The sequence below is a fragment of the Grampus griseus genome (assembly GCF_964374135.1).
Source record: "Grampus griseus genome assembly, chromosome: X".
Taxonomy (NCBI): domain Eukaryota; kingdom Metazoa; phylum Chordata; class Mammalia; order Artiodactyla; family Delphinidae; genus Grampus; species Grampus griseus.
Window position 1 is genome coordinate 48,638,619 of NC_138999.1, and position 16,440 is coordinate 48,655,058.

The window sequence follows — 16,440 nt, forward strand, 5'->3', positions numbered from 1 at the left end:
CTGTGTTGGGTATTCGTTGCTTCGTGTGGGCTTTCTCTAGTTGTGGTGAGCAGGGGCTTCTCTTGTTGTGGAGCACGGGCTCTAGGTGTGTGGAATTCAGTAGTTGTGGCGCACGGGCTTAGTTGCTCCGTGGCATGTGGGATGTTCCTGTAGCAGGGATTGAACCCATGTCCCCTGCATTGGCAGGTGGATTCTTAACCATTGCACCACCAGGGATAAAGAGCTTACAGAAGGAAAAGAAATGTGTTTTTAGGAGAATTCAGGAAGAGGATGAGTGTGTTTTACCCGTGCTGTGTTCCTTGTAAGAGAATCACATAGTTATAATGTTTATCTATTTGACTTGTTCTTCAAAGACCTTCTTAGATTTTCTTAGCAAATTTCATTTTTTGAGTCTGTTAATTCATTAATGTTCGACTTTTATCATTTTGTAGCCATCACCCTGCTTTCCTCTTTTTTCTGTTGTCCTCTTTATTTGAATGCCTAATTAATTTTTTCTCTCTCTATTCTTCGGTATTTAAGATCTTTGAGTGTATAAATTTGACTCTGAGCTCATTCACATAGTTAAATCAAATACCGCTAAATTGAAGCTTGATAAGAATGCAGATTCCTGAGCACCACTTATATTTTGGTAAGTTTGGAGTGGGGTCTAGAAATCCGTTTGTTTTTTTTGTTTTTTTGTTTTTGTTTTTTTTTTTTTGTACGCGGTCCTCTCACTATTGTGGTCTCTCCCGTTGCGGAGCACAGGCTTCGGACGCGCAGGCTCAGCGGCCATGGCTCACGGGCCCAGCTGCTCCGCGGCATGTGGGATCTTCCTGGACTGGGGCACGAACCCGTGTTCTCTGCATCGGCAGGCGGACTCTCAACCACTGCGCCACCAGGGAAGCCCAAGAAATCCGTATTTTTGAATGAGATCCTCAGATCACATATAGGGAAATCCCATCATAATTATGAATGTTTATGTTCTCATTATCATTATTTTTCTAAATTCACTCTAATAAGAACTTTGATTTGCACTTTGTCCCAAAAGTGTTTAATTCTGTTTTAATTTTCAAGTGGTTGAGTTTTTCATTCACAGTTTCATTATTAATATCTAGTTGTGTTCTATTGAGATCAAGGAAGATGGCCTGTGATACTTTCTTAATTTTTTCTTTTTTGAGAAAATTAAAAATCTAAAAAAATATAAAATAGTATTATAACAAATACTCATATCCCTACCACCTAGAATTAACTCTTGCTATTTTGCCATATTTGCTTCCATTTAAAAGAGGAAATATATTTTTAGAGATTTAATTAAATTTCCTTTTAATTACTGTCCTCTGTCCTATTTCATTTCCTCTTCCTCATGGGTGCAAATTTGCTATGAATCATTCTAGTATATTTTCAATAGCTTCACATACATATGAATGCATCTATAAACACCATAGAGTGTTTTGCTAATTAATTAGGTTTTTGAGATCTATATATATAAATATATTTAGATATAGTTCATTCCTTTTATCTTCTGTATTCTAATAATCACATTAATCACACTCTATTAATCCATCCCCCTATTGAGAGACATCATATACCTATATTTTTTTCTTATCTTGAGATTTACTAAAGCATTTGTGGCCTAAATGTTATTAAATGTCGGCTGGATACTAGGGGGAAAAGGTACTTTTATGCATGGTATAAACCAGAATTAGAAATTTATACATAAATTTGAAATTTATTCTATTATTCAAGGGCTAGATCTTTATTTCTCCTACTTAATCTGTAACTAAATTAGATACATGTGTTAATAGCTGCCACTACTATTGTGTGCCTGTCAATTTCTACCTATAATTTCTCACCAAAATATCTTCTCATTTTTAAAAATTGTAAACGCAGTGCATACTTATAAAAGCCATCAGAAAATTTTTAATTTTATTTTAAAAAAAAGGAACAAGGGACTTTCCTGTTGGTACAGTGGTTAAGAATCTGCCTGCCAATGCAGGGGACATGGGTTCGATCCCTGGTCTGGGAAGATTCCATGTGCTGAGGAGCAACTAAGCCCTGTGCCACAACTACTGAGCCTGCGCTCTAGAGCCTGCATGCCACAACTACTGAGCTGCGTGCCACAACTACTGAAGCCTGTGTGCCTAGAGCCTGTGCTTCACAACAAGAGAAGCCACTGCAATGAGAAGCCCGTGCACCACAACGAAGAGTAGCCCCCGCTCGCCACAACTAGAGAAAGCCCTTGTGCAGCAACGAAGACCCAATTCAGCAAAAAAAAAAAAAAAAGGAACAGTTATTCATAATTTTAGCACCAAGTACTAACCACCATTAACATACTTGTGTATAGTGTTCCAGGTTTCTTTTTATACATACACATACATTGTCTTTAAGGACAGTTTACACATACAAACTGTTTATAAAATATAGTTTTAACATAAAAATATACTTACTGTATTTTTTGGTATTGAAACATGTGATTGTATAATTTCTAACTGTACGGAAATATATAAAACTGAAAATACTCTGTAATTTCCCTGTAACTACCATTTATTTCATGTACACTTTTTATCATACAAATTAACTACCTGTTTCTTAAACAGTGAATATTATTTTTTGTATGGTAATATCATAATATATCTGACCAATCCTGTGTAAAGAGACACTGATTATCTTTTAAAATAATTTTTTAAATGCTGCAGTGCATGTACATTTTATACATATGTATTTTTGTGTCCTTATCCAATTATTTTCATAGGTGAGGTCTCTAAATGAGGCATTTCCAAATAAAGGTGGAAATATTTAAAATGTTAAAATTGCCTTAAGATAACAACTTACACTTCAATTGGCATGACAGTTCATTTTCTCAGCTCTCTCAATGATAAGGTTTATTATTATTTTTCATCTTTGCCAATATAAGACAGAAGAAGAATCTCATTGTTTTAATTTGAAATTCTTTGATTACTCGTGAGCTTAATCATCCTTTTATATGCCCATTGGCCATTTGCACTTCTTTTGTAAAATGCAGGCTCTTGCCTAGTCCTCTTCCCTTCCCCCAAGGGGGGTGTTCATCTTTTCCTTTTTGCTTTGTCAGAGTTCTTTGGTTCTCATTTTTGATCTTTTACTTCGGGTCGGTTTGATTCAGGCTTTCATCTTTTCACTTCACTGCCTGATGGAATATATATATATTCTCCATTAGTCTTTAATGTCCTTTATAGAAGCTGGCTCCCTTTCCTCTCTTCCTCCTTCCTTCCCTCTCTTTTCTCTTGTCTCCTGTTGTCCCTTTGTTTCTTTCTCTCTGTTTCTCTCTCTCTCCCTCATCTTTTTTTTTTTTTTTCGGTACATAAGTTTTTAATTTTGACCGAGTCGACTCTATCATCCTGGGCCTGGCGCCGCGTCAGCAGAGGGGGGCGGGGAGGCGAGCGCGGAACTGGGGGAAGGGAAGGGGCGGGGAGGAGCGGGCGGAGCAGCTGCGCGAGCTGCTGGGAGACCGCGCGGTGGGATCACACGGCGGCGGCGGCGGCGGCCCAGAGACCTGAGCGGCGAGACCTCGGCCCGCGGCCTACTCGGAGCCCTCTCTCCACCGGAGGACCAGGGATCCGCAGTCTTCAACATAGAGGTACCGTGCTCCGCGCTCCCCGCCCAGCCCGGCCCAGCCTGCTGCGGCGGTGCCTCCTTCCTTCCTTCTTCCCTCGCTCTCTCTCTCGCCCGCCCGCCCGCCCGCGCCTTCCCTGTCTGCCTGCGTCACTGCGGCCGCCATGGCTGAGAACGGCGAGAGCAGCGGCCCCCCGCGCCCCTCCCGCGGCTCTGCTGCGGCCCAAAGCCCTGCCTCTGCCCCGGCGGAGCCCAAAATTATCAAAGTCACTGTGAAGACCCCCAAAGAGAAAGAGGAGTTCGCAGTGCCCGAGAACAGCTCAGTCCAGCAGTTTAAGGAAGCGATTTCGAAACGCTTCAAATCCCAAACGGATCAGCTAGTGCTGATTTTTGCCGGAAAAATCTTAAAAGATCAAGATACCTTGATTCAGCATGGCATCCATGATGGACTGACTGTTCATCTTGTCATCAAAAGCCAGAACCGACCTCAGGGCCAGTCCACCCAGCCTAGTAATGCCGCGGGAACTAATACTACCACCGCGTCGACTCCCAGGAGTAACTCCACACCTATTTCCACAAATAGCAACCCGTTTGGGTTGGGGAGCCTGGGAGGACTTGCAGGCCTTAGCAGCCTGGGCTTGAGCTCGACCAACTTCTCTGAGCTCCAGAACCAGATGCAGCAGCAGCTCCTGTCCAGCCCTGAGATGATGATCCAAATCATGGAAAATCCCTTTGTTCAGAGCATGCTTTCGAATCCTGATCTGATGAGGCAGCTCATTATGGCCAATCCACAGATGCAACAATTGATTCAGAGAAACCCAGAAATCAGTCACCTGCTCAACAACCCAGATATAATGAGGCAGACCCTCGAAATCGCCAGGAATCCAGCTATGATGCAAGAAATGATGAGAAATCAAGACCTGGCTCTCAGCAATCTTGAAAGCATCCCAGGTGGCTACAATGCTTTACGGCGCATGTACACTGACATTCAAGAACCCATGCTAAATGCCGCACAAGAGCAGTTTGGGGGTAATCCGTTTGCCTCGGTGGGGAGCAGTTCCTCCTCTGGGGAAGGTACGCAGCCTTCCCGCACAGAAAATCGCGATCCACTACCCAATCCGTGGGCGCCACCACCGGCTACCCAGAGTTCTGCGACCACCAGCACAACAACGAGCAGTGGCAGTGGATCTGGCACTAGCTCTAGCAGTGCTACGGGGAACACAGTGGCTGCAGCTAATTATGTTGCCAGCATCTTCAGCACCCCAGGAATGCAGAGCTTGCTGCAACAGATAACTGAAAACCCCCAGCTGATCCAGAATATGCTGTCTGCACCCTATATGAGAAGCATGATGCAGTCGCTGACCCAGAATCCAGATTTGGCTGCACAGATGATGCTGAATAGCCCTGTGTTTACTGCAAATCCTCAGCTGCAGGAGCAGATGCGTCCACAGCTCCCTGCTTTCCTGCAGCAGATGCAGAATCCAGACACACTCTCAGCCATGTCAAACCCAAGAGCAATGCAGGCTTTAATGCAGATCCAGCAGGGGCTACAGACATTAGCCACTGAAGCACCTGGCCTCATTCCAAGCTTCACTCCAGGTGTGGGGGTGGGGGTGCTGGGAACAGCTATAGGCCCTGTAGGCCCAGTCACACCCATAGGCCCCATTGGCCCCATAGTCCCGTTTACTCCCATAGGCCCCATTGGACCCATAGGACCCACTGGCCCTGCAGGTCCCCCTGGCTCCACTGGCTCAGGCGCCCCCCCTGGGCCCCCTGTATCTAGCTCTGCACCCAGTGAAACTACGAGCCCAACATCGGAATCTGGACCCAACCAGCAGTTCATTCAGCAAATGGTGCAGGCTCTGGCTGGAGCAAATCCTCCGCAGCTGCCGAATCCAGAAGTCAGATTTCAACAACAACTGGAACAGCTCAACGCAATGGGGTTCTTAAACCGGGAAGCAAACTTGCAGGCTCTAATAGCAACAGGAGGCGACATCAATGCAGCCATTGAGAGGCTGCTGGGTTCCCAGCCATCATAATTACATTTCTGTACCTTGAAAAAATGTATCTTATTTTTGATAATGGCTCTTAAATCTTTAAACACACATAATTGTACTTTACTTTCACTTTGATTCTTTTAAATCTGTCTAGTTATAAATTTAATATGCATTTTAAGGTGGAGTCCTTTCCTCCCTCTTTGTTTCCTCCCTCCCTTCCCTCCTCCCTCCCTCCCTTCCCTCCTCCCTCCCTCCCTTCCCTCCTCCCTCCCTCCCTCCCCTCCTCCCTCCCTCCCCTCCTCCCTCCCCTCCTCCCTCCCCTCCTCCCTCCCTCCCTCCCTGCCTCCCTCCCTTCCTTCCTTCCTTCCTTCCTTCCTTCCTTCCTTCCTTCCTTCTCTGTTTTGAATGGTGGGAATCAATGCCATTTCACTCAAAGGTGTTGCATGCAAACACTTCTGCTTTTATTGTGATTTTTGGAAACAGGTATCAACCTTTACAGTTGGGTGAACAAGTTTTGTCCTACAGATGTCCAATTTATTTGCATTTTAAACATTATCCTATGATAGTAATTAAATGTAGAATGAAAATATTAAAAACATAAATTAATTGAAGCTCTAATTTGTGGTACAATATTGCTTATTGTGACTTTGGCATGTATTTTTGCTAGCAAAATGCTGTAAGATTTATACCATTTGATCTTTTTTGCTATATTTATACACAGTACAGTAAGCACAATTGGAACTGTACATCTAGAAATATTACAACAGAATCTCTGAGCAGAATATGTATAACCAAAATGAGAAAGGATATAAGAAATATTTCTGGAGCTCGGTATATCTCACAATTTTGTAGAATCTTACAGCATCTTTGATAAACTTCTCAGTGGAAATGTTGGCTAGGCAAGTTCAGTTAAAATATAGTAGAAATGTTTATCCTGGTATCTCTACGTATACATTTAATTGTACAGAAAACTTACAGTGTGACATTGTGTCAACATTTGCAAATTGATTGTATATGATCTTAATCTTAGTGCAGCCTGAAGGATCAGTATAGTAATGCCAGGAAAGTGCTTTTTTTAAGACTTCCTTCTCAGCTTCTCCCATAAAGAGACCCTAATACGCATTTTGATTTGTAATTGGAAATGTAACTTTCACTGAAAATGTCATGTGACGTTTGCATTACTTTTAACTGCTGTGTATAAAGGAAACTGTATCTTTTGACTCTATCAGTTATTTCTCTTGTGCACAGGGAAAAATGCATTAAAAATGACTAAAAAAATAAAAAAATTTAAAATGGATAAATCTTTTCCTTTTTGCCTTCTGGCCCTAGGATCATGTTTAGAAGGATTGCCAACCCCAAGATTATATAAATCTTATCCTGTATTTCTCTAATTTTGATGGTTTTGTTTTTGAAAAAAAGTTCCTTTGCCCTGTCTGGAATTATTTTGATGTATAGATTTAGTTATTCTAACTTTTTTTTCCCCCCGAAGGGTAGACAGTTGTTACCCGGTTTTTATCTCATTGTCCTCATGCCCCCCTCCATTTGAAATGTCATACATATATATACTTTATTCTGTGTTTGAATTCTCTTTAGTACCACTGAACATTGTAGCCCCAGTACACCAGCCTGTAGTTATTGAGTTAGAAATGACTTCATATCTCTTAGGGTAAGTCCTCCTTTTGATCTTTTTTATTTTTCACAATTTTCTAATGATTCTGACGTGTTGATTTTACCAGATGAACTTTACAGTTATTAGACTTCCCTCCCCCCCAAAAAAATAAATTGGGAATTTGATTAGAATTGTCTTAAATTGATACGATAGTGAGAATTACAGTGCTTTCCAGAAACATGATATATTGCCTCATTTTTAAAAAGCTTTTACATCCTTCAAGAGAGTTTTATTTATTTAAGTCCTGTATAATTTGTAATAAATGTATTCCTAGGTAATACAGATATATGGGAAACAATACTGCAATTGTGAGCTCTTATTCACTGTGTTACCTGTGTGGTCATTTTTGCTATATAGGGGAAGAATGTATTTTCATAGATTAATTTTAAGTTGGCAGTTTATTGGAATCTATTAAATTCAGAGACATTCAGTTGATCCTTTTGAGTTTTTCCTGGTAAGCAATCATATCAATGATAAGTTATAATGATAGGTTATTTTCAAAATTTATAACATAGTTCTGATGGCATGGGTTAAACAATTGCAGAATAGTGCTAAAGAGGAAAAGTGGCAATGGCATTCTTGTCTTGTTTCTCATTTTAACCAGACTATGTTTGCTGCAGCAATTCTAAATTGCATTTTTGAAAGACCATTCCTCTGGGAGATGGTCAAATAAGTTTGCAAAATGCTGTATACTATAGCCCCTCTTGGAGAGTCATTAGGCAGTAAATTTTGACTAGTATTATGTTGTTTAAAGGAGTATGTTCTTTAAACGATTAAAAACTATTTAATCTTATCTAACTCAGCATTTCCTAAACTTATTTGAGTAAAGAACAACTTTTTTCCCTTTAAACACCCTAATAACATTTGGCATATCAATGTTCCTCAGAACATCAAGTTAGGAAATGGTGATTTATTATTTCACTGCTGTATGATGCTTGGGTGTTCACAATAATTACAGTAGCAAAGTCTGCCATAATTAAGAATTTTTATGACATGAAGGATTTTATAGGCAATCAATATAAAAATTAGCCAGTAACATAGAAAATAGCAAGAAATCAATAGCTATAGGAAAAACTGGATGTTTTCTGAGGCCTGGCTCAGACAATTTAACAGGTAAATTTCTTTCAGGCATTCAAGGAACAGAGAATTCCTTAATTACCCTTGCCAAATGTTTCTCTACCTTTTAATACATTTTGTTTTCTCCCTGAAAAGGTCCAAGTCTTTAATTTATTAATTCTATTTTTTTGGTTGTATTTTTGCTTTCCAGTTAATTAATTTTTGTTTATAACTTTATTTACCCTTTTAAAAAAATTTAAAACTGTTCATCTCTTACATGATATAATTTCCTCTTATTATCTTGCAAGTTCTTTTCATAGGCTCTGTTTTTCTTTTGGGTTTTATCTACTGTTAATTCACAATTTATCCATTTATTCATCGTTGAATAAGAAGGGCATATCCTAACCTGCTATCTTTCTCCCTCCAATAAGAGTGGGGTAATTCTTTTATGCTTTCACTGTTTACTTGGTTGTCGTCCCCTCTCTAAGCTTACACTAGATGGCTAGATGGTGTAAGTTTATATTACTGGCTCTGTGAGCCAGCAGGATGAGGTAGTGGGGAGGGAGCTAGGGCCAGGGGCAATCCCAGCAGGAGATGTTCACCTCAAGTTGGCTTTCTTCATTTGCTCTTTTGGCCTCTACTTCAGGTATGTGATATCATATTATACTCGCCACTTGTGTGTGGCCAGTGTGTGAGTGGGTTGGATATAAAACATTGAAATAAGTCCTCCTGGTTTATTAATGAGGACTCATATCAGGTTGAGACCATCATGTTTATTGAGACCATGGTCAGAGACACTGAGCTTGCCTTCTGAGAAGGAGCAGCCTGCTCCAAAGTCTGTTGATGTGCAATGTCAAAATAGCAACAAATGGAGTAATTCCTGTCAGGGCCTAGCCCAGGGATTTGGGTTAAGGTATCAGGAGAGCCCTTTGGCCTGTGTTTCATGTTCACAAAACTCAAATTCAGAATTTTAACATTATTCTCAAATGAATTGATTACTCCAGCCATACAGCTAGACTGAGCTGGTTGAAAATGTTCATAATACAGCTTAATTTAGTAAATGTAAACTTTTAAAACTATGTGGCAATTTCGATATTTCCAATTTGTATTATTTTATTTAAAAAATGTATTGGGAGGCTTAGATGAAGAATGTTACTCAGGCTTACCTCAATTTATGAGAGGTTCTCATCCCAGTCTTTTTCACTGCCTGCTCCCACCTTCAGTCCTTGCTCCTTTAAGCTAGATGGTATTAGTGCTTTTCTGCCAGGATTTTCTTGATTTGTCAATATATCACAGAACTTAAGATTGGCGATATCTTTCAGTATGGCCCCATCAGCATCATGTCTTACAGAAATTCCTTGACAATTCTAATGCCCTCATTGTTTGTACAGGTTTTGCTCAATTTTTGTTTCCCTGTGGTCATTTCTATTGATTTGTAGGAGGAAGGACAAAAATTGGGGACCTTTTCCAATGCTACCATCTTCCCAGAAGTCTGTTAGGAAACTTAGGGGAAAAACAATTTTCTAAAACTAGAAAGGAGAAAAATGATTTGGATTATGATTTCAGATACCAGACTGAAGCCACCCAAAGAACAACTTCATCAGGTGGTGTACATTCTTACCAAGGCTTTAGACATTTTGATAATGGGTAAGCACCATTGGCAAAAGGTATTCTAAACCAGCAAACTCCAAAGGTTGGGTAAGCCACTCTCAAATAAGGAATTGTTTGTCCTGACATACATAGGCAACATTATTCATCAAATGGATATGTATTGAAGCATATGGCTAGCTAGCTTCAGCTGTACTGAGGTATCTAAACACAGATTTGGGTTCCCTAAGTACTATCAAAATTCAACTTCAGAACTTCTTAGCCCAATGTGTAGATTAGCAAATTTAAGGTAATTTCAGGAAAGATGCTTTAGTTTATTATTAAAAGAATAGTTGATGAGCATGAAAGAAAAAAGACATGATTACTCAGCTCTAGCTTGGATTTCACAATATTGTTTCTGTTAGATTGGGATGATAATAATAGCTAATGTATTCATGGTTATGTTCAATTTTCATAGCAACCCTATATGGTAGTACTACTATTATCTTCCCCAGTTTACAGATAAGGAAATAAACTAACAGTTTAATTTTCTGGGGTCACACTGCTATTAAGTGACAGAGTCAAAATTAGAACCCAATTCTGAGATTCCAGAGTGTGTGCTTAACCAGTTCATTCTTCTGCTTTCCCCTGAATCTATTAAACTATACTGGTCTATTTATAATAGAGATTTTTATAATAAATTATGTACTAACTTGCCTCCTGGGTGTTGTTGTGGAGATACATTAGCTGTTGTTAAATGAATGCATCTCTGCTGCTTTTCACACTGGTGCAGCTCCCATAAAAATGCATATGTGAGAATCAGCTTTGTCATAATCAAAACTGCAATTTGGTGGTTTGGCTTTCTGACTTTTGAGTTATGGTGAATATTTGAAACTGTCCTTCAGTACATCTGTCCACAGTGTCCTAATACATACGGTATGCCTCCAAATTGGCAATCACATGGGCCACTTGTGCTTCAGCTGCTCTGGAGGATGCCTGCATTTTGTTGAGCTGCCTCCCAGAGACCTCAGAAGGCAATAAACATTGTGTACCTCACCATGGTATTTGGCAGTTTCTCAAAATGCCCTTAAGAATAAAATTGGAGTAACATGAGCTAGATAATAACAGGCCAGTAGATGGGTTAGTAAGTTGAATTGACAGTGTCAAATGATGTGTCAATATAAACAAGTGGTTTCTAACCTCAGTTCTGTCTCATTGAAATTATTTTTCAGTAACTAGTATGAAAATATAAAATAGCTTGCCCATCCCATGGCAAATAGTATAGCATTAGAAGGCAGAATAAATGCACTGGATGTCACTAACAAGATCCAAAAGTCCTTAGTAGATCGAAGAAAATCTATAGCCAAATCTAGCAGGATTAAATTGAATAGGATAAAATGTAAAGTCTTATATCAAAAATTCAGTTACTAAAGGAAAGGGGTTATGTGGCTTAAAAATAGCATTTGTGAAAAAGACTCAGTGATTTTAATTTACTATAAGTTTAACATGAGCCCACCATGTGAGATTATAGTGCACATGGGTGTAATGAAGTCTTAGGCTCTATTAATAGAGGCATGGTGTCCAGCACAGAGAAGTCCTTCATAATGTTTTTTTCTTTTCTTGATCATTTATGTTGAGAGATTTGGATCATTTCAGAGCACCACAATTAAGATGGACACAGACAACCTGGAAAGTGACCAAGATGGTAACTCATTTACAAATAGACACGGAACAATTATTAAAAGGAACAAGAATGTTTTAGTCTAAAGACTGGGTGTTGTGGTTTTTTTTTTTTAAATAATTGAGGGCCTTGTCAGAAGAGGCATAACATTTACTTGGGTAGTTTCAGAGGGCAAATCAATTTAAATTTTACAAGAAGTCAGAATTTTGGCTTACTCTTAGGAACTTTATAGCAATAAATTGAAGATACCCTTGTCACTGGAGCTGTTTAAACGGAAGCCCATTAGACAGAAATATTCAAGAATGAATTAGAAGACCTTCAAGATTCCTTCCAAAGCTAATATTCTCCCAAATGGACTTTTCAGCTTCTCACTGAAGTTTCAAGGGCTGGGGTCAAGGTTGTTCCAGAATGAAGACATGTTACAGACTTCTGCATTTCTTACCTTAATAAATAGCAAATCAGAAGTAGACTGCCACCTTTGTTGACATAACGTCTAGATAAACTCATTGTTTTATTTCATGATCCTACACATAGGAAAAGGACTCAAACAAGATCTTAAACTGAATGTCAGAAAGTGCTGAGAGCTTGGGAGGAGGAAATAGGAGCAGATGCCTGAGGTCAAAGGACTCTAGTTTGAGAATGAAGGTTACAGTGCTATTCTGACCACCTTTTTCTCTTGATAATATTCTCCTCCCCCTGGCATTCACCATGGTGATGTGAGGAAGCTGAAACTAAGAGTGGTATGTAAGATGTAAGGATATAGCAGTGTGTGTGTGTGTGAGTGTGTGTGTATGTGTGTGTGTGAATGTCCATATATATATATATATATAACATCTAATGGAAAACCTGAACAAACTTTTTGGCTGACCCAATATATACATATATGTATATATGTACATATATATATATATATATATATATATATATAATTCCGTACATAATTCTTTACTTAGGGTGATCCTTTTGGAGCAACAAAAAAGTTAGTACTGTGCTTTACATGATACCTTGGGTTTCATTACATCAAGTAAATGACCTTAATATTTTTGAGTCATTATGCTTTGTATTCCTTATAAGTTACCCTAGGACTCCAAAGGGTTTGGAAAAGAGCATCTTGGTACTGGGTACAGGCTGAAACATATTAGTTTCCTTAATTGAGGAATGTAAATCGAACCTCAAATGTGTGTGTATGTGTAAGACTTTGTTTTGACAGCTAAATATAGGTCCCCTCCACATACACTTATACTGATGAACTACCCTGATATATTCCCCATGTAGATGTTTGCCTTCTCCATGAGCCTTCACCTGGATTAACCACATATTATGTGACCAGAGGCTATAGGAAAATTGTCTTGGCTTTCTTGCTTTACTCAAACCCCTGCTTCCATTTTTGGATGTATTCGTATATCTAGATGGCTTTAGGCAGTTTGACTTATTTTTATTTTTTTAATATCTTTATTGGAGTATAATTGCTTAACATTGATGTGTTAGTTTCTGCTGTATAACAAAGTGAATCAGGTATATGTATACATATATCCTCATATCTCCTCCCTCTTGCACCTCCCTCCCACCCGCCCTATCCCATCCCTCTAGGTGGACACAAAGCACCGAGATGATCTCCCTGTGCTATGTGGGTGCTTCCCACTAGCTATCAATTTCACATTTAGTAGTGTATATATGTCAATGCTTCTCTCTCACTTCGTCCCAGCTTACCCTTCAACCTCCACGTGTCCTCAAGTACATTCTCTACGTCTGTGTCTTTATTCCTAACCTTCCCCTAGGTTCCTCAGAACCATATTTTTTCCAGATTCCATATATATGTGTTAGCATACAGTATTTGTTTTTCTGTTTCTGACTTACTGCACTCTGTATGACAGATCCTGAGTCCATCCACCTCACTACAAATAATGTAATTTCATTTTTTATGGCTGAGTAATATTCCATTGTATATATGTGCCACATCTTCTTTATCCATTCATCTGTCGATGGACACCTAGGTTGCTTCAAAGTCCTGGCTAATGTAAATAGAGCTACAATGAACATTGTGGTACATGACTCTATTTGAATTACGGTTTTCTCAAGGTATATATGCCCAGTAGAGGGATTGCTGGGTCGTATGGTACTTCTGTTTTTGGATTTTAAGGAAACTCCATACTGTTCTCCATAGTGGCTGTATCAATTTACATTCCCGCAAACAGTGCAAGAGGGTTCCCTTTTCTCCACACCCTCTCCAGCACTTACTGTTTGTAGATTTTTTGACGATGGCCATTCTGACCAGTGTGACGTTATACCTCATTGTGCTTTTGATTTGCATTTCCCTAATGACTAGTGATGTTAAGCAACCTTTCATTTGTTTGTTGGCATTCTGTATATCTTCTTTGGAGAAATTTCTATTTAGGTCTTCTGCCCATTTTTGGATTGGGTTGTTTGTTTTCTGATATTGAGCTGCATGAGCTGCTTGTAAATTTTGGAGATTAATCCTTTCTCAGTTGCTTCATTTAAAAATATTTTCTCCCATTCTGAGGTTTGTGTTTTGGTCTTGTTTATGGTTTCCTTTGTTGTGCAAGAGGTTTGAAGTTTCATTAGGTCCCATTTGTTTATTTCTGTTTTTACTTCCATTTCTCTAGGAGGTGGGTCAAAATGGATCTTGATATAATTTGTGTCATACAGTGTTCTTACTATGTTTTCCTCTAAGAGTTTTATAGTGTCTGGCCTTAATTTGAGGTCTTTAATCCATTTTGAGTTTATTTTTCTGCATTGTGTTAGGGAGTGTTCTAATTTCATTCTTTTACATGTAGCTATCCAGTTCTCCCAGCACAACTTATTGAAGAGGCTGTCTTTTCTCCATTGTATATTTTTGCCTTTTTTATCAAAGGTAAGGTGACCATATGTGCGTGGGTTTTTCTCTGGGCTTTCTATCCTGTTCCATTGATCTATTCTGTTTTTGTGGCAGTACCATACTATCTTTTTTTTTTAACGTCTTTATTGCAGTATAATTGCATTACAATGGTGTGTTAGTTTCTGCTTCATAAGAAAGTGAATCAGTTATACATATACATATGTTCCCATATCTCTTGCATCTCCCTCCCTGCCACCCTCCCTATACCACCCCTCTAGGTGGTCACAAAGCACCAAGCTGATCTCCCTGTACTATGTGGCTGCTTCCCACCACCTATCTTATTTTATGTTTGGTAGTGTATATATGTCCATGCCACTCTCTCACGTTGTCACAGCTTACCCTTCCCCCTCTCCATATCTTCAAGTCCATTCTCTAGTAGGTCTGTGTCTTTATTCCGGTCTTACCTCTAGGATCTTCATGACTTTTTTTTTTTTTCCTACATTCCATATATATGTGTTAGCATATGGTATTTGTTTTTCTCTTTCTGACTTACTTCACTCTGTATGACAGGCTATAGGTCCATCTACCTCACTACAAATAACTCAATTTCGTTTCTTTTTATGGCTGAGTAACATTACATTGTATATATGTGCCACATCTTCTTTTTCCATTCATCTGTTGATGGACACTTAGTTTGATTCCATCTCCTGGCTATTGTAAATAGAGCTGCAATGAACATTTTGATACATGACTCTTTTTGAATTATGGTTTTCTCAGGGTATATGCCCAGTAGTGAAATTGCTGTGTTGTATGGTAATTCTATTTTTAGTTTTTTAAGGAACCTCCATACTGTTCTCCATAGTGGGGGTTCAGTTTGCATTCCCACCAGCCATGCAAGAGTGTTCCCTTTTCTCCACAACCTCTCCAGCATTTATTGTTTCTAGATTTTTTGATGATGGCCATTCTGACTGGTGTGAGATGATATCTCATTGTAGTTTTGATTTGCATTTCCCTAACAATTAATGATGTTGAGGATTCTTTCATGTGTTTGTTGGCAGTCTGTTTATCTTCTTTGGAGAAATGTCTATTTAGGTCATCTGCCCATTTTTGAATTGGGTTGTTTGTTTTTTTGTTGTGAGCTGCATGAGCTGCTTGTAAATTTTGGAGTTTAATCCTTTGTCAGTTGCTTTATTGGCAAATATTTTCTCCCATTCTGAGGGTTGTCTTTTGGTCTTGTTTATGGTTTCCTTTGCTGTGCAAAAGGATTTAAGTTTCATTAGGTCCCATTTGTTTATTTTTGTTTTTATTTCCATTTCTCTAAGAGGTGGGTCAAAAAGGATCCTGCTGTGATTCATGTCATAGAGTATTCTGCCTATGTTTTCCTCTAAGAGTTTTATGGTGTCTGGCCTTACCTTTAGGTCTTTAATCCATTTTGAGTTTATTTTTGTGTATGGTGTTAGGGAGTGTTCTAATTTAATACTTTTACATGTACCTGTCCAATTTTCCCAACAGAACTTATTGAGGAGGCTGTCCTTCTCCACTGTATATTCATGCCTCCTTTATCAAAGATAAGGTGACCATATGTGCGTGTGTTTATCTCTGGGCTTTCTATCCTGTTCCATTGATCTATATTTCTGTTTTTGTGCCAATACCATAATGTCTTGATTGCTGTAGCTTTGTAGTATAGACTGAAGTCAGGAAGCCTGATTCTTCCAGCTCCATTTTTCGTTCTCAAGATTGCTTTGGCTATTCGGGGTCTTTTGTGTTTCCATACAAATTGTGAAATTTTTTGTTCTACTTCAGTGAAAACTGCCAGTGGTAGTTTGATAGGGATTGCATTGAATCTGTAGATTGCTTTGGGTAGTAGATTCATTTTCATAATATTGATTCTTCCAATCCAAGAACACGGTATATCTCTCCATCTATTTGTATCATTTTTAATTTCGTTGACCAGTGTCATAATTTTCTGCATATAGGTCTTTTGTCTCCTTAGGTAGGTTTATTCCTAGATATTTTATTCTTTTGGTTGCAATGGTAAATGTGAGTG

At 39.0% G+C, this 16,440-nt stretch overlaps 1 protein-coding gene across 1 annotated transcript; it reads left to right on the forward strand.

Moving 5' to 3' along the window:
• Positions 1-3,731: 3,731 nt before the first annotated feature.
• UBQLN2 (ubiquilin 2) lies at positions 3,732-5,709 on the forward strand (the record flags this gene model as incomplete). The annotated part of the gene is made up of 1 exon (XM_082681883.1): positions 3,732-5,709. One exon carries the CDS (start codon positions 3,732-3,734, stop codon positions 5,604-5,606), a length of 1,875 nt encoding a protein of 624 aa, XP_082538009.1. The 3' UTR covers positions 5,607-5,709.
• Between the last annotated feature and the right edge of the window lie 10,731 nt (positions 5,710-16,440).